Raw genomic sequence first — 24,418 nt, 5'->3', positions numbered from 1 at the left:
AATGTATGGATGTTTATTATATTAATCTCTATACCATGTCTGAAAACTAATATGTACAAAACCTTATTTTTTCACAGTTATGTGGTATATTATGGAAATAAATTAGGTACTATGTGAATCTGTGAAAGATGGTACTAGTGGGAGCACTGTGGGGAGAGAAGGCTGAATAATAAAGATATACTATTTTCCTTGTTTTATAAAGGGAAACTGTCTCTGATTATCTTTGCTGGTTGTAACAGAATAAAAGCAATTGCAAAACTGTATGTATATTATTGGTGCCAAGGAATCTGATTTTCTCTAATAAAGATTTGATATGTGAAATCACAGTTGTGATTTTCTGTTCTTCTGGCCCACCATGTGATTTTGTGATAGTCTACAGTAATTATCCGTAAACCACCTTGCTGTTTCACTAGCAAATGGGCAAGTTAAATAGGGATGTGCTCATAATTACCACTCCTAATTTTTTGTCTTGATTACAACACAAATTTCTCCAATACCCAAGTCATTTAAACTTATTTTTTGTTTACTACGTTACTAGGGGTGAATGAATCATTTTAGGGGCTCCATTTGGCCCTCTAATAGCTCTTAATCTTTGGGTCAGAGAACCAATGGGGGATTTTTGAGGATTCCTATGTATACTGATGGCTATTCTATAATTTGGACCTGTAGAATTAACCCTAGAATCAGTCTATAATCCTACCACAGCCAGTCTAAGATGCCCTCAGTCCAAGACTTCACTGTTTTGACCTTTATAAGTTCCATTCTGATCTGTGTACTATGGTGGTATTTCAGGGCTTTGGAGACCAGCATTAGTTTTAAGTCAATATCTAATAAACCACAAAAAGGTTATTTCCCACTCCTCAGTGTCAGTCACCTTAATAAATGGCCCCAGATTCCTTTGGGGGAAGGCTTGAGAATGAATCACAGAATATGTTTAGGACTGCATTGCTCGGTCCTTCCTCTAGGGGCATGGCCCCACCCTTATTGGGAAAGCCAAATCTGTGAACTGCTTTACTTCCAGTAACTGGGTGTTACTGAAATATCGCTATGGTAACTTCTTTCATATTTCTGACAGCAGACTGTGTTTTTAATTATCACTGAGATCAGCATCTGCCCTCATCATCTTTGTTCTACAGATGTCAGCTAGAACAGAGCAAGCTCTTCAAAGGTGCAGATGCATACCTTCACAAAGATATTTTTTTTATTAAGGTATCATTGATATACAATCTTATGAAGGGTTCACATGAGCACCGTTGTGGTTACTACATTCACCCACATTATCAAGTCCTCCTCTCATCCCATTGCAGTCACTGTCTATCAGCATAGTAAGATGCTATAGAATCACTATTTGTCTTCTCTGTGCTATACTGCCCTCTCCTGTGACCCCCCACTATATTATGTGTGCTAATCACAATGCCCCTTAATCCCCTTCTCCTTCCTCACGACACACCCTCCCCAACACCTTCCCTTTGGTGACCTAGCCCTTTCTTGAAGTCTGTGAATATGCTGCTGTTTTGTTCCTTCAGTTTTGCTTCATTGTTATATTCCACAAATGAGTAAAATCATTTGGTACTTACTCTGCCTGACTTATTTCACTGAGCATAATACCCTCCAGCTCCATCCATGTTGTTGCAATTGGTAGGATTTGGTTTCTTCCTATGGCTGAATAATATTTCATTGTGTATATGTACCACCACTTCTTTATCCATTTGTCAACTGATGGACACTTAGGTTGCTTCCATATCTTGGCTGTTGTAAAATGTGCTGCAATTAACATAGGTGTGCATATGTCTTTTTGAATCTGGGATCTTGTTTTCTTTGGGTAAATTCTTAGGGCTGGAATTCCTGGGTCAAATGGTATTTCTATTTTTAGTTTTTTGAGGAACCTCCATAATGCTTTCTACAATGGTTGAACTAATTTACATTTCCACCAGCAGTATAGAAGAATTCCCCTTTCTCAGCATCCTTGCCAGCATTTGTTGTTTATTGTCTTTTGGATGTTGGCCATCCTAACTGATGTGAGGGGATATCTCACTGTGGTTTTAATTTGCATTTCCCTGATACTTAGCAATGTGGAGCCATCTTTTCATGTGTCTGTTGGCCATCTGAATTTCTTCTTTGGAGAAGTGTCTTTTCAGATCCTCCACCCATTTTTTAATCAGGCTATTTGCTTTTTGGGTGTTGAAATGTGTGAGTTCTTTATATATGTTGGATGTTAATCCTTTATTGGATATATGTGTCTGAATATATTCTTCCAAACTGTAGGATGTCTTTTTATTCTACTGATGGTGTCCTTTGTTGTACAGGAGCTTTTTAGTTCGATGTAGTCCCATTTGTTCATTTTTGCTTCTGTTTCCCTTCCCCAAGGAGCTGTGTTAAGGAAAAAATTATTCATGTTTATATTTAAGAGATTTTTGCTTCCCACAGGTTTTGGGGTGTTGAGTTGTTATTTTCATTCGTCTGCATATATTGCTTGATCTCTGTTTATTTGATCATTGATGGATTATTTAGGAGCATGTTGTTAAGCCTCCATGTGTTTGTGGGCCTTTTTGCTGTCTTCGCATAATTTGTTTATAGTTTCATACCTTTGTGGTCTGAGATGCTGGTTGGTACAATATCAATCCTTTGGAATTTACTGAGGCTCTTTTTGTGGCCTAGTATATGATCCACTCTGGAAAAATGTTCTATGTCTGCTTGAGAAGAATGTGTATCCTGTTGCTTTTGGGTGGATTGTTCTGTAGATGTCTGTTAGGTCCATCTGTTCTAATGTGTTGTTCAGTGCCTCTGTCTCCTTACTTATTTTCTGTCTGGTTGATCTGTCCTTTGGAGTGTTGAAGTCTCCTAAAATGAATGCATTACATTCTATTTCCCCCACATCAATTCTGTTAGTATTTAGTTCACATATTCGGGTGCTCCTATGTTGGGTGCATAGATATTTATAATGGTTGTATCCTCTTGTTGGACTGATGTCTTTACCACTATGTAATGTCCTTCTTTATCTCTTGATACTTTCTTTGTTTTGAAGCCTATTTTGTCTGTTACAAGTACTGCAACTCATGCTTTTTTCTCCCTATTATTTGCATGAAATATCTTTTTCCATCTCTCCACTTCTAGTCTGTGTATGTCTTTGGGTTTGAAGTGAGTCTCTTGTAAGCAGCATATGGATGCATCTTGTTTTTATATCTATTCTGTTACTCTGTGTTTTGATTGATTCATTCATTCCATTTACATTAAGGATGATTATCAATAGATACGTACTTATTGCCATTGCAGGCTTTAGATTCCTGATTACCAAAGGTTTAAGGGCAACTTCTTTATTATCTAACAGTTTAACTTAATTCACTTACTGCTATTTCAAACACAATCTAAAGGTTCTTTCTTTTTCTGCCTCTTACACTCTTTGTATGTTAGGTATCATATTAGGTGCTACTCTTTGTGTATCCCTTGACTGACTTTTCAGGTACTTAATTTAATTTTTTGCATTTGCTGAGTAATTAATTTGTCTACTTCCTTTATTTTCTCTGGTGACAGGTATTTTGCCTTAGGAGCACTTCCATTTATGGTAGTCCTTTAAAATACACTGTAGAGACAGTTTGTGGGAGGTAAATTCCCTCAACTTTTGCTTATCTGAAAATTGTTTAACCACTGTTTCAAATTTAAATGTCAATCTTGTCAGGTAGAGTATTCTTAGTTGGAGGCCCTTATGTTTCATTGCATTAAATATATCATACCACTCTTTTCTAGGCTGTAAGGTTTCTGCTGAGAAGTCTGATGACAGCCTGATGGGCTTTCCTTTGTATGTGATCTTTTTTCTCTCTCTGGCTGCTTATAATACTCTGTCCTTGTCCTTGATCTTTGTCATTTTAATTATTATATGTCTTGGGGTTGTCTTCTTAGGGTCTCTTGTGTTGGGATATCTGTGCACTTCCATGGCCTAAGAGACTATTTCCTTCCCCACATTGGGGAAATTTTTCACAATTATTTCCTCAGACTTCCTACCCCCTTTTCTCTCTCTTCTTCTTCTGGCACCCCTATAATGTGAATATTGTTCCTTTGGATTGATTGCAGAGTTTTCTTATTATTCTTTCATTCCTAGAGATCCTTTTTTCTCTCTCTGCCTCAGCTTCTTTGTATTCTTGTCCTCTAATTTCTATTCCATTGACCATCTCCTCTAACCCTTCTAATCTGCTTTAAAATTCCTCCATTGTATGTTTCATTTTAGCTGTTGTATTTTTTAAAGTCTCTCTTTCTTGAAGTCATCCCTGAGACTCAATTATTCTTCTGTAGCTCTGTGTGAGCATATTTATGATTTTTATTTTGAAATATTTATCAAGAATATTGGTGATTTGAGTTTCCCTGTGCCCTCTTTCTGGTGTTTGAGGTATTTGGGGTTGAACAAGGTTCTTTTGCCATTTCACATTTCTAATGATTTCTATTGAATAATAACTTTGTGTAGGCAGTGCCCTCTAGTGGCCAGAAGCTTTACTCTCTGCAGCTGCCCAGCATCTGGAGTGATGGCAGGGTTCGCAGGTGCATGGAGTCAGTGCCTTCCAGGAGAAAGAGCTCTTTCCTGCTTCTCGGCTGCAGTGCCCGACTCCACTGCCAGGGCCAGTGGGCTAGCATGCATGGAGGAGCCTCTGTGTTATGCCTCTGTAGCCACAGTAGGTGGGGCTACTCAGCTCTGACCTAGCACAATGGCAGGGGCAGCAGGTGAGCTGACCAGTGCCTCCCATGAGGAAGGAGCAGCAGGCTGTATATTGCAGTGGGGGGCCTCTGTGTTGCATTGCCAGCCATGGGGATGGAGCGCCTGTAGCTCCTGAACATTCCCAACCTGCTATGCTGAGTGTGCCAGGATGATTTTGTCCACCTATCCTTTCTCCTGAGCAGCCACCTCTATGTAATCCTTGCCTCTTTAGCACCCCATTCACTGTTGAGAAGTCTTCCAATATGCCCACGTTTCTTCTGTCCCAGATTGGCCAGTTGTGAGTACCTATTTTCCACAAGTGGCTGGAATCTCAGTCTGTCTTTCCACATGTCTTTGCTTTCCACCCCCTCTAATCTCCAGAGCACCATGTAATGTTAGTTTGTGCACCTGGAGCAGATCTCCAGGGGGGTGTTTAGTAGTCCTGAGCTTCTACTTCTTCCCCACTCTGTTTCTCTATCTCCCACCTGTAGGCTGGGGTTGGGGGAGGGCTTGGGTCCCACTGGATCGCAGCTTTGCTACTTTACCCTTTTCTGAGAGATTTTCCCTAGATGTAGGCAACCTGTAGCAGTCTTCAGGTCACTCAGGATTAGTTCTATTTGCTGTATTTTTGTGTTATATGTGGTTTTGGGAAGAGGTTTCTGCCTCACTTCTCATGCTGCCAAATTTTTCCTCTCCCCAACTAAAGGCTTTCTGAGCCCTGTGTTTTAAAAGTTTTCAACACAGTTATTCCTAAGAGTTACACAAAACTTAAAGCACATTTCACCAATTATGATGACTAAGAATTTATTAGATTTTGTATTACATTTTTATTTATAGTTCAGAGTTATTGAATTTAATGTCTGGTTAAGTTCAATTTATTACCTGTTTTTCTTTATTCAGATGTTATCATATTTAATTGATGAAACAAGATATATTCAACAGAAGATATTCAAAACTTGTCTGAGTTTTTACACGAAAGCAGTACAATTTTTTCAGTGACTTTGTTTTTAAATGCAGTTACTTTACTTTTGAGGACAAACATCACTATGAAGAGGTTTTAATCTTATTTCTGAAGGGCATTTGCAGGTAGCTGGGCAGTTTTCTTTCATGGCTTTTGTATTACACCCCTGTATTTGGACCAAATCATCACAATTCCCATACTTATTCACATGCATGCAGGGATTGGCTGAAATGAAATAAAAGACAAATAAAATGCTGCTTTTTGGATTAAAGTATTAGTTATGCAAAACTATATTATATCAGGAGAGATCCATTTATTCTTTCATTCATATATTCTATCATTCAAAGCTCACTACATACAAATATATAATCAACTGCCTAATAGACATACCTGTACAGATATACCCAGAGCTTTATGAAATCAAATGTTTTCCTACCCTGTTCCAATAAGGTGCACATGACAGAAATAAACGTAATTCCCAGTGTACATCAGGTACCCCTTATTTAGGCCAGTGTGTGTATGTTTGTATGTGCCCACATGTGCAATGAGCAGATTGTACAAAACGGGAAAGGTGGCAAATGGGAGCCCAAATCCAGCTCACACTCTATTCAACAAACCATACAAAGGAATAGTATCCTATACAGAAAGGGCTTTGCTGTGTGTATGTGCATGTGTGCATGTAATGTCTGGGATTAATAGAAGGCTAGCTGGAACCTTCAACATAGGTGCTTAAAATAGCCCAAAGTTCTTTTTCAGGTGGTTGCTTCCCATGAAATGCACTAATTAGGAACCAGTCAAGTGATGTAGTTGGCAGTGTGTGTGAGAAAATGAGACAAGAGAGAGAGAGAGAGAGGGAGAGTGTGTGTGTATGTGTGTGTGCGTGAAGAGGCGCTGGGGAAAACACCACATTTCTCTTTTATATATTCCCTGGCTTTTATTTAGGAGCAAAAGCAACTGAAGCCTGGTCCTATCTGAGATTGTATGGGCAGTTTCTACACTTCGACCTTTCTCCTCCCTAAATAAGAAAAAGAAGGAACCAGCTAACTAGAAGGACCTAAAGGTGAACTTCAGCTGGGGTTAACTTTGCTGGGCATGACTACCTCAATGTCCATCTTCTTTTAGTCATCACCACACTCAATGGCAGCTGAACCTACCACTTCATTTTTAGCTCTATTTTTATTGCCCAGGTCAAAAAGACTGAAGTAGAAAAAGGAGGACCCAGAAGCAAAATGGGGGCATACATCTATCAGGGCAGATTCAGTGACTGTCATTCGCATTTAGACATCAAGACAGCAGCACCCAAAGATGTAGAATGGACATTACTCACTGCAAAGCCCATTATCACAATGATTAGGGCAGGCTCCACATGGTTTTCCTCTTTTATATGGGGTCTTCATGAATTCCACAAAATTCCCCCTGGCAATGGAATATTTGAAGGATAGAATTAGTGACATGACTAAGGAATACAGGATTGTGCCACATGAATGGAATACACAGAAAGTTACAGGAGTTCAGAAGAGAGAGATTTCTGAAAGTTGGAACCACAATTTCCAGGTAAACTGGTAGGATTTAAATATATGCAGAAGAAAAGAGATGACATTCCACTTCCTTTAGGAGGCCCAAGGCATTTGACCAGAAGGCAAGTTTGTAGTAAGGTTCCTAAGAATTTGGGGAATTGGCATCTTACAGAATATTTCTTTATTTGATGAATTTGCTTTCATTGAAAATATGTTATGTGCTATGAGCCATGCTAGGCACTTAGCATAGCTTATCATATTTACTCCTCAGGAAATCCTTGCAAGAAATGTATTGTGGCTGCCTCTTTCAAAATAAGGATAAAGGAACTTCACATTGTTGTTTTTGGTGAACCGAAGGCCACACTAGTGGCCTAGTGACAGCTAGCACATGACAGAATCGATGTGCTTGATTCTTGTGGACCAAAGAACCTATTCTTTATATACCACCCTATGCTATTGATACCCCATGGCCTTATTACCCCTTAGAATGCATGCAATCATTGTTTATTGTCTTTCCCAATTCTTCTCAGTCTTCCAAACACATCCTGAAAGCTCTTCATGAAGCTACCCCATAAACTCAGATTGATGAAAGGGATTAGATTATAGCACAAGGTGCAGGCCAGCTGGCCTCCCGTATGCAGAATGATCCCTGGTGCTGTACTTACATAGGGCAGTATTGGCAAACATAGTAATACCGTAACTTCTTTTCAGGACAGTAGGCAAATGCACAGCCAAGCTGGTGGCTAGTGGCCCAAACAATCTGGAAGTGAAAAGTTTAAAATAAAGTCCTTTAAGTTAAATTTATAGTGTTCACACTATGTGGCTTTTTTGTTTCTTAATTGCTTATTAGAAGTTATCAAATGAAGGGAATTTTCAAAAGCTGAAAACTATTGTTTTCAGATTTTAAAAATTCCATCTGAACTTTATGATTATTCTTTTAAAATATTTTTTCCAACCATGGGCTTCATTTACATCAAAGGCTTCATTTAACATTATTAATTTTGTACATTCCTGACACCTTTGTTACAACAATGAATTACCCCTAAATTCATAAATATGTAGACAATGGGGTGATGGGCTATGTGGGGAAAGTCTCCTAAAGGGGGTTCAATTTTTGCAGGGAAAAAGAAGATATCTTATTGGCCTGTGTTTTTGTGAGAATAATCTCAGCTACTCCAAAAACTTTTCCTTAGTTTTTATGGAATGCAAAAATTATTTATTCAACAATGAAAAATATAATTTGCATGCTGGAGTATAATATTCTTGATTATTTTTCTCCTTAGTATTTCATGCTGTGACTGGCCCAGAGAAAATAGCTTAAGACTTTTGTTTAAAGGTCATTTAGTGTTGCTGAAATGTAATTAGGATTCTCCATCATTTTATTCCCAGAGTTCTTTTTATTATTTAAAAGAACCCCTTGTGGGAAATCCAGACCATAACGAGATTTGCAGGTAGCTGATGGAAAATAGGTTGATGCTTATATAAATATATGTATACACACACATGCTTTATAAAGTAGGGCAGCTCTCATGCTCACATATAGATTGCATAATTCAGATGTGTGATTGGTATGGCTAGGATAAATTGAGGAGAAAAAGTAATTCTGGGAAGGTAGGAGACAAAAACACTCATCGTTTGTCATTTCAGTTATACCTGGGTGTAATGGCCTACTACAGCATCTGCTCGAGTCCTTCCAAATCCATAGGTAAAATTTTTAACTTCATTGTAAAGATATTGGATTGCATCTGTCCATGATGTCGGATTACTTGACATGAATAAATTCTCCCCACAGCCAGTAACTAAAAATTAGAAAAGACAATGAATCAATAGTGAAGCCAGTACTTGTGAAGAATTCTCATTGAAAACTATTCAACTATTATAGTTTAGTTTTTGTGATGAATACCATCTCCCAACAATGAACAGTATCTTTCACTGACTGATCTATGGGAGAAATTTAATTTTAATTTCAAAAGCACTGCTCTCTGAATTGGAATTTCTCACTCTTTGCAGCCTATGAATAGCTCTTTCTAAAATGTACATAATGATCCATTTTCAAATTGATTCTCTAGCTTAACATTATCACAGCCATGATTTTGGTAACATAAGTAAACTGATTAGCAGTCAATCCACAAGTATTTATTATCTGTAATACCTTTGTAGTATGCATATAGGGGATATTTTTAAAGTTATAGACATGATTTTGACCTTTGTTCTTTTCTGGGGAAATAAGAGGAGTATATGTGAAGCAGACAGCAACTAGATCAGACATAAGATTGGATATTCAGTGGGAAAATGATGAAATCTAAGCCATGGATGCAGGAGTGACAACAACATGTCTATAGTGATAAGGGGGCTGGACCAGATTTTAGTAAAAAAAATGTAAGACAAGATTGGAGTTGAGTGGACAGGCAGAATGGAGTGAACTGAGGACCTTGAAAGTTAGGGAGAAATTTAAATTTCCATTCTCATCATTTACACTTACATTCTGAATGTTTTAATAAAAAATAATTATTTTCACCAGGAACTGGTGGTCTGGTAACTGATCACAAGGTATTAAGGGGGAGGTGTTTTTAGATTTCAAGAATGGCATGTGGCTAACTAAGGATGGTGAATATCTAAATGGACTTGAGTTCAGAAAAAAAAGTTTAAAACAATTTTTTCTCCCTCAAAGCACTTGCCTTTGACCACTAACTCAGACTCACTTTACATTTTTGGCTGGGGGTAGCAAGAGTAGTGAGATTTTTGGGTAAGAGTTTAAAAGAAGACAAGGAAGGAACAGGAACACAAGAAAGGTAGCGAAGTGTGTGCAGAGAGTTAAACCGCAAATGAAAACAAGATGTCATTCCCAAACGCTATAGCTATTTCAATGATTTTCATTTAATTTTTGGCTTTTATAAAATGACACATTATTCACTGAGGAAGTTGGACTTACAGCTAATTTTCCGCTCACTGGGGGGACTGTGAGACAACGTACACTTTTTGGCCCACTTTTCAGCGTTCTTTGCAGCTTCACCATTCCAGCTCTTGAAATAAATGACAAACATTTGGAAATGAAAATATGAAGCTCTCATGAGATAATGGTGATGTATATGATTGCATTTAAAACAAACTACTATTTGATGAATTATTTTGTAGTATTTCTTAATTTTTCATCAGTCTATCAAAGGATATAGTTCTTGCTTTCCTAAATGATCTTCCTATATAGGGTCACATTTGAAATATTTTAGGGGAGAAAAATAGCCATTCAACTTCTTAGCAGCCAAATCATCATTTCAAAAACAATGAATAATTGTTCTTTTAGATGAAAATCACAGGTGATTTTTTTTTTTTTACTAGCCTGGGGGTGTGGCTTTTTCATTAGAATGAGACTAAATATGTGCTGTTTGCCCCCTAAAATGTCTATTACATTTGCAGCTGTCATCATGTATTAATATATTGCCAGATGCTACAGTAAGAATTAGTAAATTTGTGCTATACTAAATGAAATACAACAGTGTGAAGGGGAAAATGTATGAAAAATAAAAATAAATGCCCACCCTTATCTCACATGCAAAAACAGGAAAAATCTAGGAAAATCAGTGAAAATAGGGATTTAATATTATCATAATTCAGATAAATCAAGCCAAATTTGCTAGCCATTACTTTATTGGGAGAAAAAATTATTTCAGTCTAGTATGAAAAGAAATGTTCAGAATAAAACAGACTTATTTTTTATCTTCGGGAAGGCAATGTCAATTACTTTTTATGTAAAAATTTCTTCCTTTAGCCTAAACACCAACTCAAAATTCAAATGAACCACAGAGATAACAGATTCTATTTTTCATGTATGACAGGAATTCTCTCCAAAAAATAGTCATTTCATCTGTAATTGAAGTATATGCTCAGTAACGCCTAAGACAGTTCATTGTAGCACTAATTGTTACATGGATGTCTTTAATCTACTGAAGTTTGGAAGGACTTCCAAATACCTACGATTTGTTGATTCTAACTCAACTGTTTGAGAAAATTTAGAACAAACCCAATTCATCATATAAGAACATTTTATACATCTGAATTGGAAAGAGAAAAAGAACTAATTTTTACTGAGTATCCCATGTTTTATTATTCACATTAATATTTATTTACATTACAATAATATTACTTTATTTACATTAATATTTCTCTACTAATCCTCACAAAGATGTCGCAAAGTTTGAATTATCATTTCCACTAATAGCCAAGAAAGCTGAAGCTCTTCCAGATTAGGTAATTAGCCTAGATTCAACTATCATATCTTCTAGGGATATTCTTTACTTAACCTGTATCTCCTACTTCATGGTGTTTTGGTTTCTAGCTTCTCCACATGCTCATTACCATCTTCTGTATACTCATTTTATTAATGTGTAGTCTAAGTCGGTACACATTACATCATATATAACATCTGACCATAGCCAAAAAGAGTGGAATTCCCTCTTATTTTCTTTCCAGTTCTATACACCACATTCTACTATGTAGTTTAAGTTTTCATTTGCAGTTTGGAATCTGATTATTCAAGTTACACAATTTACAAGGTTTATTTCACATATCTGCTTATTAATTATGTCTCCATTCTACATTGATAGTCAATATCTTTTTTCAGGTCAAATGCAGTATGTTTGATTTGACTACCAGCCAATATGTCAACTTTCTAGTGAAATGAATAGATAAGACTATCTTACATATATAGACAATGATTGAATGCCCATTGCTAAATGGCTAAATGCTAATTGGTAATGAGCCATGGACAAGACAGGACTTACCATTTTAAGCATGTTGGAAGCAGTGGGATTTACCATCCTTCTAAGCGCATTGTGCTTATTAACAATCTCCTTTTGGACAGATGGATGATGTGTCGATAAAGATAAAACTGTGCCATCTGACTTTAAAAGGAAGCAAAATGTTAGGATAAAGTTACTATGTTGAAAATCAAAGTAACATAACAACACTGATTAATTTCAATATGGAAGTTTATAAAAATGCTTAGCCTTGTGTTGAATATCACCATTTTTTTGCCCTTAACAATAGATTAACTTGATCCATAAAAGCTATTTACACATGATCTCTCATAACAATCAAGAATGTAAAGCATTCGCCATCAGCCTAATTAGTGCCAGAGAATACCAAGAGGATGATAACAAAAATAATTCCTGTAATTCTGCAAAACACAGTTTGAGCAATATGATATCCAGCAAGAAATATTTCCCCAAAATACAGAGGGTTTCAGGATTAAAAAAACATACAGCAAAATATAAGAAGGTTATAGTATATCCAGATGTTACTTATATTAAAAAATACAAGTAGCCTCCCAGAGTGTCTGTCAACCATGTTCAGTATCTTTTAAAGATTATGAATTGTGTGTATATTTATGTTTAAATTAACCTCAGAAATTGTCAATTATTATTTTCTGTCTTAAGAGCATAATTAGAGGACAGCATGTTTTTAAAAACTGGAAAAATTACTCATGACAAATTTGGCTATTAAAGACAAAATAGTTTCTAAATGTTGTGCTGGTTCTTTTCTATTGGCTGTACTGCCCAGTCTGTGGCCTGTCCCTCTTCTTTGTCCTGTCTGGTGGCCTGAGGCTGACCTTTCTGGCTTGAACTCCCTGGGGTCTCTTGTCTCTGACTGGCTGGATTGACCAAAGGGAGGCACTGGTAGGGCAGCGGAGGGTGGGAGGGGGTAGAGGTCAGGGCATTTCTTGTCCACGCCCTTCCTGCTTCTGCATTCCATCTCTGGGAGTATATATTTCCATGCTTGATTATACTTTTTTGGCTTCAACTTTTTAACAGTATTTCCTCCCTTAGTCCCTCTGGCCTAGTTATGGAAACGCTTTTTACTGCTGCTAGTCTCTTTGTTCCTTGAACCAGCTCCTTCCTCTGTAAATATCACTTCATTAAAGCCCATTCATTGAAAACATCTGTGTTGCAAAAAGAAATGGTAATTACACGACATGATGGAGGTGTTAGCTGAAGCTCTGGCGGGAAGTGTTTTGCAATATAAAAGTTTATCAGGTCGACATGTACTCTGCACTTGCACAATGCCACATCCTAATTAGCTCGAAGCTGAAACAAGATATCTGTTGAAATCTGTTACCTGTCTAGACTCTAAATGAGAAAAATATCTTTTATCTTACCCAGGAAAAAGCAGAGATTCAGAAAGGTTGACTCAATTATTTGAGAATCTCTTTTTTCTTTATATCTAACAGCCTGATTACTTTAAATTTAGAAGTGCAAATTAGTAAACATAACCTATCCTTGTACCCATAGGCTTTATTTTAATAATGAGAGCAACATACGGAAGCTACTATTTCTTAGAAAATAGCTTATCACATTAAGTGTTTGCTATCTGTGCACTCATTTGTCTTTTTTATTCCTTGGATTTATTAATAATCTCCTTTGGGTCACTGGTCAAAACAAAATGAAGCATTTGGTGACAAAGAAAAGCACTGAAGGCACGTTGAAAATACAATTTCAGAGGATTTGTAAGAATTTAAATATAAAGTCTATCATTAAAGTGGGACAAAATTGTTTTAAATAACTTGTATTTGAATTAATATTTAATTTCTCTGCTAACAGCAACCTTTTATTCAGCTATCACCTCACAATTTGACCTTTTCCATATGCACCACTACCGCTTTTCCAATGACATCATTACCAAGCACAAAGCAGCAGAAGCAGTCATCTGTCCTTAAAGTGTTACGTGGATAACCAGAGAGCAGAATGTCAAATGTCTTTAAAGCTATCACTTGCCCCATTAAGAAAGGAAGCCAAGAGCAATAATAACTGAGATCCTTGGCATGTGCAGTGGGCTTCCTGGAAACCAACACTGGAATGCTAAGTAGTAAACCCATTATTATCAACCTTGGCGATATTCATCTTAAATATATTGTCACGTTTTTTTTTTAATTCTCTACGTCTTAAAAAGCTGTGAAATAACTTTGATTTCTATACATTAGGGAAGTACTATTATGTCATTTAGTTCTTAAAGTAGCCCATCACTAGAGAAATGAAGAATTGAGGTTCAGAGATATTCCAGATCAGATAAACCACTTCTCAATGGGCATTGATCAGAATCAAAGGCTACATTATCCAAAACTCTATGCTCATCTTACAGATAAGGTCCCCGGAAATTAGACATGTTACCAAGTCAGTGAACAAAAAAATCAGAAACTGAACCAAATTCTTTTGGTTCTAAATAAATTAATAATAAATAAATCCTAGGGTCTTTCCAGATTAATACACTGATGCCTGGAATGAAACTGTCATTTAGGAAATAGTACTTCTAACTTTAGTTAAAATTCTTCTTCCTGTGTGTCCATTCTAATCTATCTACATGGTTGGCAGACATGCTAAGAAAGCTCTGTAGGTATCTAATTGTAGGAAACTTGTTTTCATTTGTCTTCTCTTGAAAAATATGGAAGTGGCTTTATTCTTTTTGGTTTCCTCAAGTAACTTTCTAGTCTAAATCATCAGTTCTTTAGAAGTCAAGCACACTATCGCTTTAAAATAAATGCAGAAGTCAAATTGTAATGATCACTCAGCTTTAAGGGTGTAAAATTACTTTCCTTTCTCTTGGTACACAGCCTAAGCTGCTTGTGTTTATAGTCAAGTGGCCAAGGCTTCGGTCCCAAGGGGGGGGGGTAAAAGGAAGTAGATACTTATATAAAGCCAGATTTTGCATGTTTAGATTGAGTTTCCTCTTTTAGCAAGGAGAGGAATATGTCTTACTTCTTTCAATGTTCATTACCTTTGTCTAAATGCTCACTTCCGCTTGCTTCTTAATCTACTGCACTCTATCTTCTGTCCCCACCTCTTCACTGAACTGCCATTTACCAAGACCAACACAACTTCATCCGCAGTGACTACAATGGAAACCTTTCATTCTTTGTCTTACTTGTCTCAGCTGGGGAATGTTGCAGACTTCCTTCTTGATCACTTCCCCCTTGGCTTTTGTGAGACTCCTACTTCTTTGCTTTTTTGTTTCCTTTCTTTTCAACATTTCCCCCCCTGGCTGACCCTTAAATCTTGGCATTCTTCAGTACTTTTTCCTAAGTCCCTTTCCCTTTATACATTTCTCAGTTTATACACTTTTGTGGTTTCAGCGTCACTAATACACTGCTGATCCTCAAACCCCTGACTCAGATCTCATGCATGCCTCGCCTGACACCTGCCTGCCCCACAAATCCATCCTTGGCTCCTCTCAGTGCCTGATCATCATCAGGTGCTCCCTAGGCTCGTGGCATTTCCCGTCACCCAGTGATGCCATGCAGATGCTCCCACCCTGTCCTCGCATCTCATGTCTAACCAGTCTCTCAGTCCTGTAACTTATTGCTCTATGTCTGGCATCTAGCCCAATATCTGGTATAGCAGACACTAAAAAAAAAAAAAAAAAAAAAGGTTGTTGAATTGAACTAAATCACAATGTGTTGAGATAAACAATGAAAACCAGAATTATAGTTTCAGTTTTGAACTGTTGTTGTTTAGGACTTTGTAATATCAAATACATACTTTTGTGGGTCTGGAAACTAAATCTTCAAGTATATGTTAAATCCTTCAACTACATAACCTACTTAAGAGAAAATTGAATTCCTGAAAGGCAAATAGTGATTTAATTTTATACTACTGATGAATGCTGTACTTCACATTTGATGCTTACTGCTGACCCACTGTCTTAGTGCTCCATAGTGTTAATTAGTACAAAAAAAGTTACTGGTTATTGTAAAGATATGCGTTGGCAAAAACCATGATGCATAATGTGATCAGATAATATTTTTTTTCCCCATCCCAGGAGATTTGCAATCATCATATTTGCGTATGTGACATTCATGAGGTATGGGTAAGGCAATCCTATTTTAGAGTTTAAAATCTGTAAGTCAAATCCTTACCATTCCTGCAGCTTGTTGCAGCAATACCACGAGGCATATGCCCACCAATAGCATTGTCTCTGAGAAGAAATGTAGCATTTATGAGATTGATGAGTACCTAAATAGCTTACTTTATGAAAAAAATCATCATAGTTTTAAGAAATGGACTCATACATTTTTGCAAAGTTTGACTCTTTTCTGAAAGAACAGATTTCCTTGATCAGATGGACAGTTCTTCTTAATAAAAACCAGTCTCATCCTTTACCTACAAATGCAAGCTTTGTTCTTGTGTTATCCAGTCTTAGGTTGGAACCTGAGAATAAAGCAGCAGTTTTTCTTAATACCTTTAGAAGGACAAGAATTTGAGACCTAACCAAAGGAGAAAAGTAAAACTTTGATCTGTAATAATTCATATCACTGATGAGTATCTCCAATTGTTAAGGCAGTTAGTTTAAAACCTTGTTTTTAAAAATTTCTCTCTTGGTCATGATAATCTTTAATGTAACTCTGAAAAAAGAAAAATTTTAATATTATATATAATATATAGATATAATATAATAATTTAATTTCCAAGTGTTGCTTTTATAACAATTCCCTCTTTTTATTTTAAAAGTTATCTCAAGCTTTTTATTTCTTTTTTTCCAGTAACTTTCTCTCCAATTCTTCTTTATGACCATTAGCTATTAAAGTGGGTTGTCATTGTCCCACTAGGGCTTCTCTCTGAAAATCTGGACAGTTTCTCTCCCTCAACCAATTTACACATGATGTGGTTTTGTGTATCTTCAGTACCCTAGTAGCTGGGTCCTAAATGTATTTCACTTTATCTACAACCAATAAAAAGGGATATGCCAGAAATGAACACAGTATTCCACACATCGTCTTTCTTTTGGTATACATGGTATACTGGACCAACACAATGCTGAAAAAAAAATACTTCAAATCCTAATAATGAATACACTCTCATCTACTAATAGTAAAGTTGAGCATAAAATTAAAAGCTATAAAAGTTTTTTCTCCTGCCATGGATAGCTCATTATTTAATAATGCACAAATATCTTACCTGAGATAAGCAGAAACAGGAAAGATAAGATGTTCCTGTGTCCAAAGGGAGATACACACCTTGATCTTCAGCACAGCAGTATATATAAGGGAACACAAATAACTTCTCGTTCCTGCTTGGTTACTCTGAATTGTGCAAGGTGGTAGTAATGTGCTATGGTGAAAACCTCCTAGAAGATCTTACCACCTGCTTCAAGAGTTAAATAAGCCCATTATTTAACTCTTAAGAGGAACTCAGTTAATAACTGCAGTTCTATAATTAGGCTTAATAATGTGAGGAATGATGGGTTGGGGAGGGCCTACACTTTATCTCAATGGTCTAGAGAGTGTAATACTATTTAGGCAGAGATTTGTTTTATTTCTTCTAAATAGCATTCCATGGAATCACTCACTAATTTGCTTTCCAGAAATTGCCTTTATGTAGTCTAAAGATTATATGATACATATTACAAAATCCCACAGTATGCTCCATTATTAAAATTAATCACACAATCTGAGATTAACTAAACATAGGAAATAAATTTTTACATCAATTATCAAATCCCACCATATTGAAATAATTTCCTAGAAATATAAATCATAGCTTACTATAAGAAAAGATCTAAATATATCAGAAAAGACAAATGAGCTTAATTAACAAATTTATTCTGAAAGCTGTTAATTTCTTATGATTTCATTAAAAAATAATTTTCCTCCAAGATTGCTTTAGTCTAGGCTGGTAGGGCAGCCGCACCGTGTTTTGGGGGTGGGCTCTGGGACCAGTCACCCTGGCTCATATCCCAGCTTCACTGGTCACTAGCTAAGAAAACTTGAGCAAGTAATATGTCTTCTTCATATTACTCAATCAATGTGCCTCAATCTCTTCATCTGTAAAATGGGATCATATTAATAACCATAAGATGTTAGTGTTATTACTAAATTGATTGAAAAGTTAATTCATTTAAAATACTCAGTGCTTGCAATATTGCAGGCACTTAGTAATTATTGTATTTCACCATTTTAAAATTAATTTGTTAGTAACAATGGACAAGCCAGATGCTGTGGAGTATATGAGGACGTATATGTAGAGGGGTGATAACAACATGGTGGCACAAGACGTTCCTCCTTTCTACCCTCCTTTTAGATCAAGGAATTACAAACTCACACATGAACAAAAGTGTGTTTGCAGTTATTTTGGAACCCAGTGCTTTACTCCCAGGGTCCTGTGAGGAATTTCACCTACTAGTGCAGCCATCAAGACAGCAACGTCCGTGTGAGCTGTGCAACCAGCAGAGCTGGCGAAACTCCTTAGATTCCTCTTGCTGTCCAGCAAAAATTCAGTGCCTTGTATTCTGGGCAGGTACTTATGTATAAGGGAGAACCTGCAGAAGTCCAGCCTTCTGGGAGACGCCAGCCCATCGCTGGTGGAAGAAAGAAAAGAAAAAGAAAATTAGGAATTTGGCCACAGTGGATTTGAAGGGAAACTTACTCCCAGGGAAACACTGTACAAGGCTAATTCATCCATGGAAGGCGATCTCTCCTGCAGGGGAAAGGGAAAGCTGTGCATGACAGTCCGGCTCCCCCACCCCCAGCACCTGGAGTACTAAAGTACTAAAACTCTAGCCTCGGGGGAGAGAGGACATTGGGATAAAGGCAGATTAAGAATTTCAAATAATGTTAAAGGCATCATGCTCAGCAGAATGTCTACCCGATGGTAAGGACGTCTGGCAGGGCCACTAGCTGCAGGAACAGCCCTAAGGCACCGAGCACTGAATCCACACTGTTGACTCCTGTGGGTGCAGTGAGTCGTCCTGCAGGAAGTGGCTTTGGTACACAGAGTACAGTAAGTAAACAGGCTCAGGTTGGTGGGTAAGGGGCAAACTACAAACTTGAGCTACAGCATCACTGTCTGGAAAACCAAAGAGGTTTCCAATAGCCAGCTATGGTGAATTATAAGACCTAGGGTAGACGTAAAAGATTAAAATTTTGTGCACAAAAGAAAACAAGAAAAGCAGAGTAGATACACTTTCACAAAGACAAAAACAAATAAAGCACCTCAGATAGTAACACCACCATAGAAATAACACTACACCTGCTGAAGGTAATAGGTAAAAAGTTAGGGTGTCTGCTACTTCAAATGAGAAAGCAGAAATGCATCACTACACTTCATATAAAAAAGCCAAGGTAACATGGCATCACAAAAGAAAATGATAATTCTCTAGAAACTAAGCTCAAAGATATGATATATTGTGATTTTACTGATAAAGAATTCAAAATAGCTGTTACAAAGAAACTCAACAAGTTACAAGAAAACTCAGAAAGACAAGTCGGTGAAATCAGGAACAAAATACGTGACCAAAATGAGTTCTTCACCACAGAGATTGAAATAATAAAAAAAAAAACCAAACCAAATTCTGGAGCTGAGGAAATCAGTGAATGAGATGAAGAATGCCACAGAGAGCATTTATAGCAGGGCAGACCATATGGAAGAAAGAATAAATGACTTGGAGGTTAGGAATTTTGAAATAACACAGAGAAGAAAAGGAAATTTAGATTAATAAGAGTGAAGAAAGTCTACCAGAGTTACTGGATTCCATCAGAAAGATAAATATCAGAATAATCTGGATTCCAGTAGAAGAGAGGGATAAGGAGTCAGAGTATATTTATTTAAAGAAATAATAGGTGAGAACTTCTCAAACCTGGGGAAAGTCTTGAACATACAAGTACATGAAGCTATAGATCCCCCTATTATCTCAACATAAAAGGATCTCCAAGATACTTCATAGTGAAAGTGACAAAAATCAATAATAAAGAATCCTAAAGGCAACCAGGGGAAAAAAATACATAACCTACAAAGGAACCCCCATTAGACTATCAACAGATTTCAAAGATGTAAATGTAAGACCAAAACTTTAAAAGTTCTAGAAGAAAATACAAGGAAGAAGAATCTTAACACTTTGTCTTGGCAAAGATTTTTTGGATATGATGTCAAAAGCACAAGTAACAAAAGAATATTTCAACATGTGGGACTACATCACACTTAAAATATTTTCCACTGCAAAAGAACCAATGAGATAAAAGGCCAGCTTTGGATGGGAGAAAATATTTGCAAGTCAAGTTATTCAATAAAAGGTTAATATTCAAAATTTATGAAGAACTCATACAAATCAAAAACAAAACAAAACAAAACAAACAATCCAATTAAAAAATGGATAAAGGAATTAAAAAGACCCTTTCCCAAAGAAGACATGTAATGGCCAACAGGTACATGAAAAGGTGCTCAACATCACTAATCATCAGAGGAATGCAAATCAAAACCACAGTGAGGTGTCACTTCAGAATGGCTGTCAACAAGAAAACACCCGGTAAATATTGGTGAGGATGTACAGAGAAAAGGCAACTCTTGTGCCCTATTGTTGGGAATGTAAATTGGCATAGACACTACAGAAAACAACATGGAGGTTCCCTAAAAACTTAAAAGTAGAAATCCCATCTGATGTAGAAATTCCACTTCTGGTACAAATCCAAAGGTTATTGAAGAGATATCTACACTCCATGTTTATTACAGTATTATTCACAACAGCCAAGGTATACAAACAACCTACGTGTCTGTCAATGGGTGTGTGTGTCTCTCCACACACATGCACACACACGCACACACACACACACACACACACACACACACACACACACATGCACAGGAATACTATTCAGCCATTAGAAACAAGAAAATCCTGTCATTTGTAATAATGTGGATGGACTTTAGGACATTATGCTAAGTGAAATAAGTCAGCCAGAGAATTCCAAATACAGTGTGATATCCCTTACATGTGGAATCTTAACAAAAAAAAGTGTTATGATGATTACTAGGGACTGGGGACAAGAAATCATAGAGACATTTTTTAATGGTATATAACTGCAACTAATAAACAAGTCCTGGAGATCTAGTGCACAGTCCAGCAATTACAGACAACAAAACTGTATTATAAGCATTAAATTAAGTTTGAGTATTAGATCTTAATTGTTCTACCACCAGAAGAATAGTTATACAACTGGACAGAGGCATTACCTAACCCAATAGCAATCATATTGCAATATGAATGTACCAAATCAGTATGTTGTACACCTTAAATGTATACAGTGTTATATGTCAATTAAAAAAATGAAATGAGTTTAAGAAAAATATAGAAAGTATATGAGTTGGTGCACATAATAAAATTACAGTTTATTAAGAACACAAATTATGTACTAAATGGCATAAATAGTGAGATAATTTGAGGTAAATAAACAAAAAATAACTGGAAGTTTAATTTTATAAGCTACTAATGCAAGGACTATACAGTGGCATTTGCCAAGAGAAAGACAAGTTAGGGGTTATAGTCAATTCCTTTGTTCCATGTTGCCATTGGCAATCCAGTTCTACTCACAGCATCCAAATGAGAGCTCTTTGAGCAAAAATCTTTTAAAAATTGAGAAATTCACTGTCAGTAAACATTTTCATGTAATTAAGCAAAAATGAGTTCAGGTTCACATTGGTAATACTGTAAATCCTCTTTTCAAATAGTCAAATTTTTGGTGCGTAAGGGTTTATTGACTCTTGTTAACATTTTTTCAAGGTAGTACAAGTTTATTTTAAAAATTAATGAAGTCTTGACAAATATAAAAAATTCAAAAATAAAAAAATGAATTACATCTATAATCTCTCTGTCCAGTGATAACCTCAGATATCCTCCTAGTCTATGTTTTTTCATGTATTTTTCCATGGCTTTATTTAAATCCCAATGAGTTTAAGTTCTGTACACTTGGGGCCCCTCCATTCTTGACTACCTCAGTACTTACATGTTTTTAATAGCTGTGATTACACTATGACTAAATCTTTTCTAATAATGCTTTTTATTGGCATTATTGAACTAGGCATTTATATTTTTTTAACCTCCATTCATTTAATATGAATAAATATTTATTATGTATTACTGTACTCAGTGCTTCAGATAAAACGGTGATCAAACACAGATGTAATTGTTTTTCCTCATTTAATTACAGTTGCATGGAGCAGAAAGTCGTACATCAGATAAACACACAAGTGGAGACTGTAACTGGGATAAATTAGACTCTCAGGGAGTTGAATGAGAGTTTTCATATTGCTTGAAAATAGGTAACCAAATCCATAGCTAAAAGCAAATGGAACTCAGTATTCCTCACTGAGATTTACCAACAGTTGGGACCAGACTGAAAGCTGATTAAGAGGGACAAAACTTGCCTTCACATCATCAGCTATCACCCCAAATCCCTGGCTCACTTCATAGGAAGTTTCGGAAGGAGTGAGATGGTAAAGACACTCCACTTGTGGGAGTTTAGTGCTTGTGGGGAGAAGCTTTCTAGGACACCCCAATACCCCTTTTCCCACTGGACTCACCCCTTAAGCTATAATAAAGGAATAAATTTCAGGAGAAATAATTTACAGATTGCAACTAATTGTAAGAACAGTAATGGCATTACCAGTCGCTTGGTTAGACATTGCCTGGCCAGTGGACATGCTAATCTTCTTGTAAACTTATCTGAGCAGGAAGAAAGAATTGGAGAAATGGGCCAGAAGTGTAATAGCCTGCACCAGAATCATTTGGCACCACAATGATGCATACATTCCTTTGAGGACAAGAGGACTAAAAAGGTATCTTATGAAAACCTCAACCAAAAGGTGTCTTCCCCAGGCCATTGTATACCACAGGCACTAGTCTACAGGTTATACCTACCTAAAAGGGTTCTCATAACAATTAAGGGAGACAATATTTAAAAAGCATTTAGTAGAGTGCCTGGCATATAAGTGCTCAATAAATGTTAGCTGTTGTTACTGCTATTATTTTGTTCTAATTTACTTTTCTGCGTAGCCTTCCACTACGCCGCTTGTATAGCCCAGTCACCAATCACTGACCAATTACAGCTTGCCATTCTCTTATCAGGGTTGCCCTTTCCAAGTGCTTTTTTAACAGAATCTATCACATTTTCCTCCCTGCTCTTCTGCATGATACGTGCTTCGTCATCCTAAAAATGTTAGGTGTGGTATCTTCCTTGAGCTCCCTGAGCAGAGTTACTATTTCCTTCTCTGAACTGTATTTCCCTTATCCTATTACAGCACTCAAAGCATTAAGATTGCTGAGCTTAGGGCCTGGACCTTTACGCAAATCACTGCTCCACAACTGTGGAGTTTCGAACTTGAATTCCAGCTTTGCCAGTCATAAGGTGCAAGTTAATTAGTAACTGTAAGTCAGCTTTCTCATGTATGAAGTGAGGGGGTAATAACATATCTAATGCATAGATAGTATTTTGGAAAAGAAAATGGGATAATTCATTTAAAATGCTTACATCATTCCTGGAGGGTTATAAATATACTATTCATTTTACTATTACAATTTTATTATGGATTTTCTTCTCCTTTTCAGGGTTTCTGCCCATATTTTCTGTGCCTTCTTAGAATTTGTACTGCTATTTCTTTCATAAATTATTTTTTTACCAGAATTAATGAACTGATTTGTTAGCACATTAATGTTTCCAACACAGTATCTGTTGAAGACCTTTTATAAACAGGGCACATTAATTGACGCTAGGCATAGTTTAAAAATAAGATACGATCTAGCTGGTAAGAGACACATAATGTGTATAATAAGTTCAGTAGTTGATTTATATGAACAGGGAGTAATGGCGAAGAGAGGAAGCTTTCTAGAAGTGAAGATATCTAAATTAAATCTTAAAGGATCATTAAGAATTAGGTGAATAAGGACATAGGCTTTATTCCCGATTAGAAAAGCCACATGAAGAGGGCAAGAAATAGAGAAATAGGTTGAAGAAACATCAAACAGTTTAGTGTTGATGAGTAGAATGTTTGTCTAGATGTGATATTTGGGAATGTGCATGACCAAGTCATGAAGAAATGTGATGACATAAGGAACTTGAAATGCATTCTGTAAGTATCTGTGGCTGTCAAAAGTGTGTTTCACCAGTATCTCTGGTCTCCTTTCAGGCACATATTAGGATTGAACTCTTCTACCCTCTTGAAGTTCAGAACCCCTTGTGACGTACTTTAACCAGTGAAGTGCAAACAGAAGCCCCCAAGAGCAAGTCTGAAATTCGCCCTGTTCTTTCTCCACCACCTGTCACCTTCAGTGTTCCAGTTGATACAGACTCTGAGAGCCTACATCTCTGAGCAAGGAAAAGGACAAAGTGCATCATATCCTAGCCGACCCAAGACACATTGTGTGAGCAAAGAAGTCTTTGGTGTGTTACACTACTGATTTCTTTTAACCCCAGCATGACTTGCCTCAGTCTTATCAATACATAAG

General features: G+C 36.7%; 1 protein-coding gene across 1 annotated transcript; it reads right to left on the bottom strand.

Moving 5' to 3' along the window:
- Positions 1-5,471: 5,471 nt before the first annotated feature.
- LOC108396532 (cysteine-rich venom protein) lies at positions 5,472-17,281 on the bottom strand. Its single transcript, XM_017659423.3, has 8 exons — positions 17,104-17,281; positions 16,065-16,123; positions 11,941-12,060; positions 10,095-10,185; positions 8,816-8,961; positions 7,828-7,922; positions 6,973-7,061; positions 5,472-5,870 (listed from the first exon to the last, which is right to left on the bottom strand). The coding sequence occupies exons 2-8, from the start codon at positions 16,116-16,118 to the stop codon at positions 5,707-5,709; spliced, it is 759 nt and encodes a 252-aa protein (XP_017514912.3). The 5' UTR covers positions 16,119-16,123; positions 17,104-17,281; the 3' UTR covers positions 5,472-5,706.
- Positions 17,282-24,418: the final 7,137 nt, after the last annotated feature.

The sequence above is a fragment of the Manis javanica genome, chromosome 16 (genome assembly GCF_040802235.1).
Source record: "Manis javanica isolate MJ-LG chromosome 16, MJ_LKY, whole genome shotgun sequence".
Taxonomy (NCBI): domain Eukaryota; kingdom Metazoa; phylum Chordata; class Mammalia; order Pholidota; family Manidae; genus Manis; species Manis javanica.
Note: the sequence above shows the minus strand (reverse complement) of the source record. Positions and strands in the feature narration are given on the sequence as shown.

Bases quoted from the DNA above. Each gene is read 5' to 3' on its own strand.
- LOC108396532 (XM_017659423.3), bottom strand. From the start codon at position 16,118: ATGCTATTGGTGGGCATATGCCTCGTGGTATTGCTGCAACAAGCTGCA. The intron at 12,061-16,064 runs GTAAGGATTTGA...TTCCTTTTAAAG, and splicing joins TGCAACAAGCTGCAGGAATG to TCAGATGGCACAGTTTTATC. The intron at 7,923-8,815 runs GTATAACTGAAA...TTTCACTTCCAG, and splicing joins TAGTAGGCCATTACACCCAG to ATTGTTTGGGCCACTAGCCA.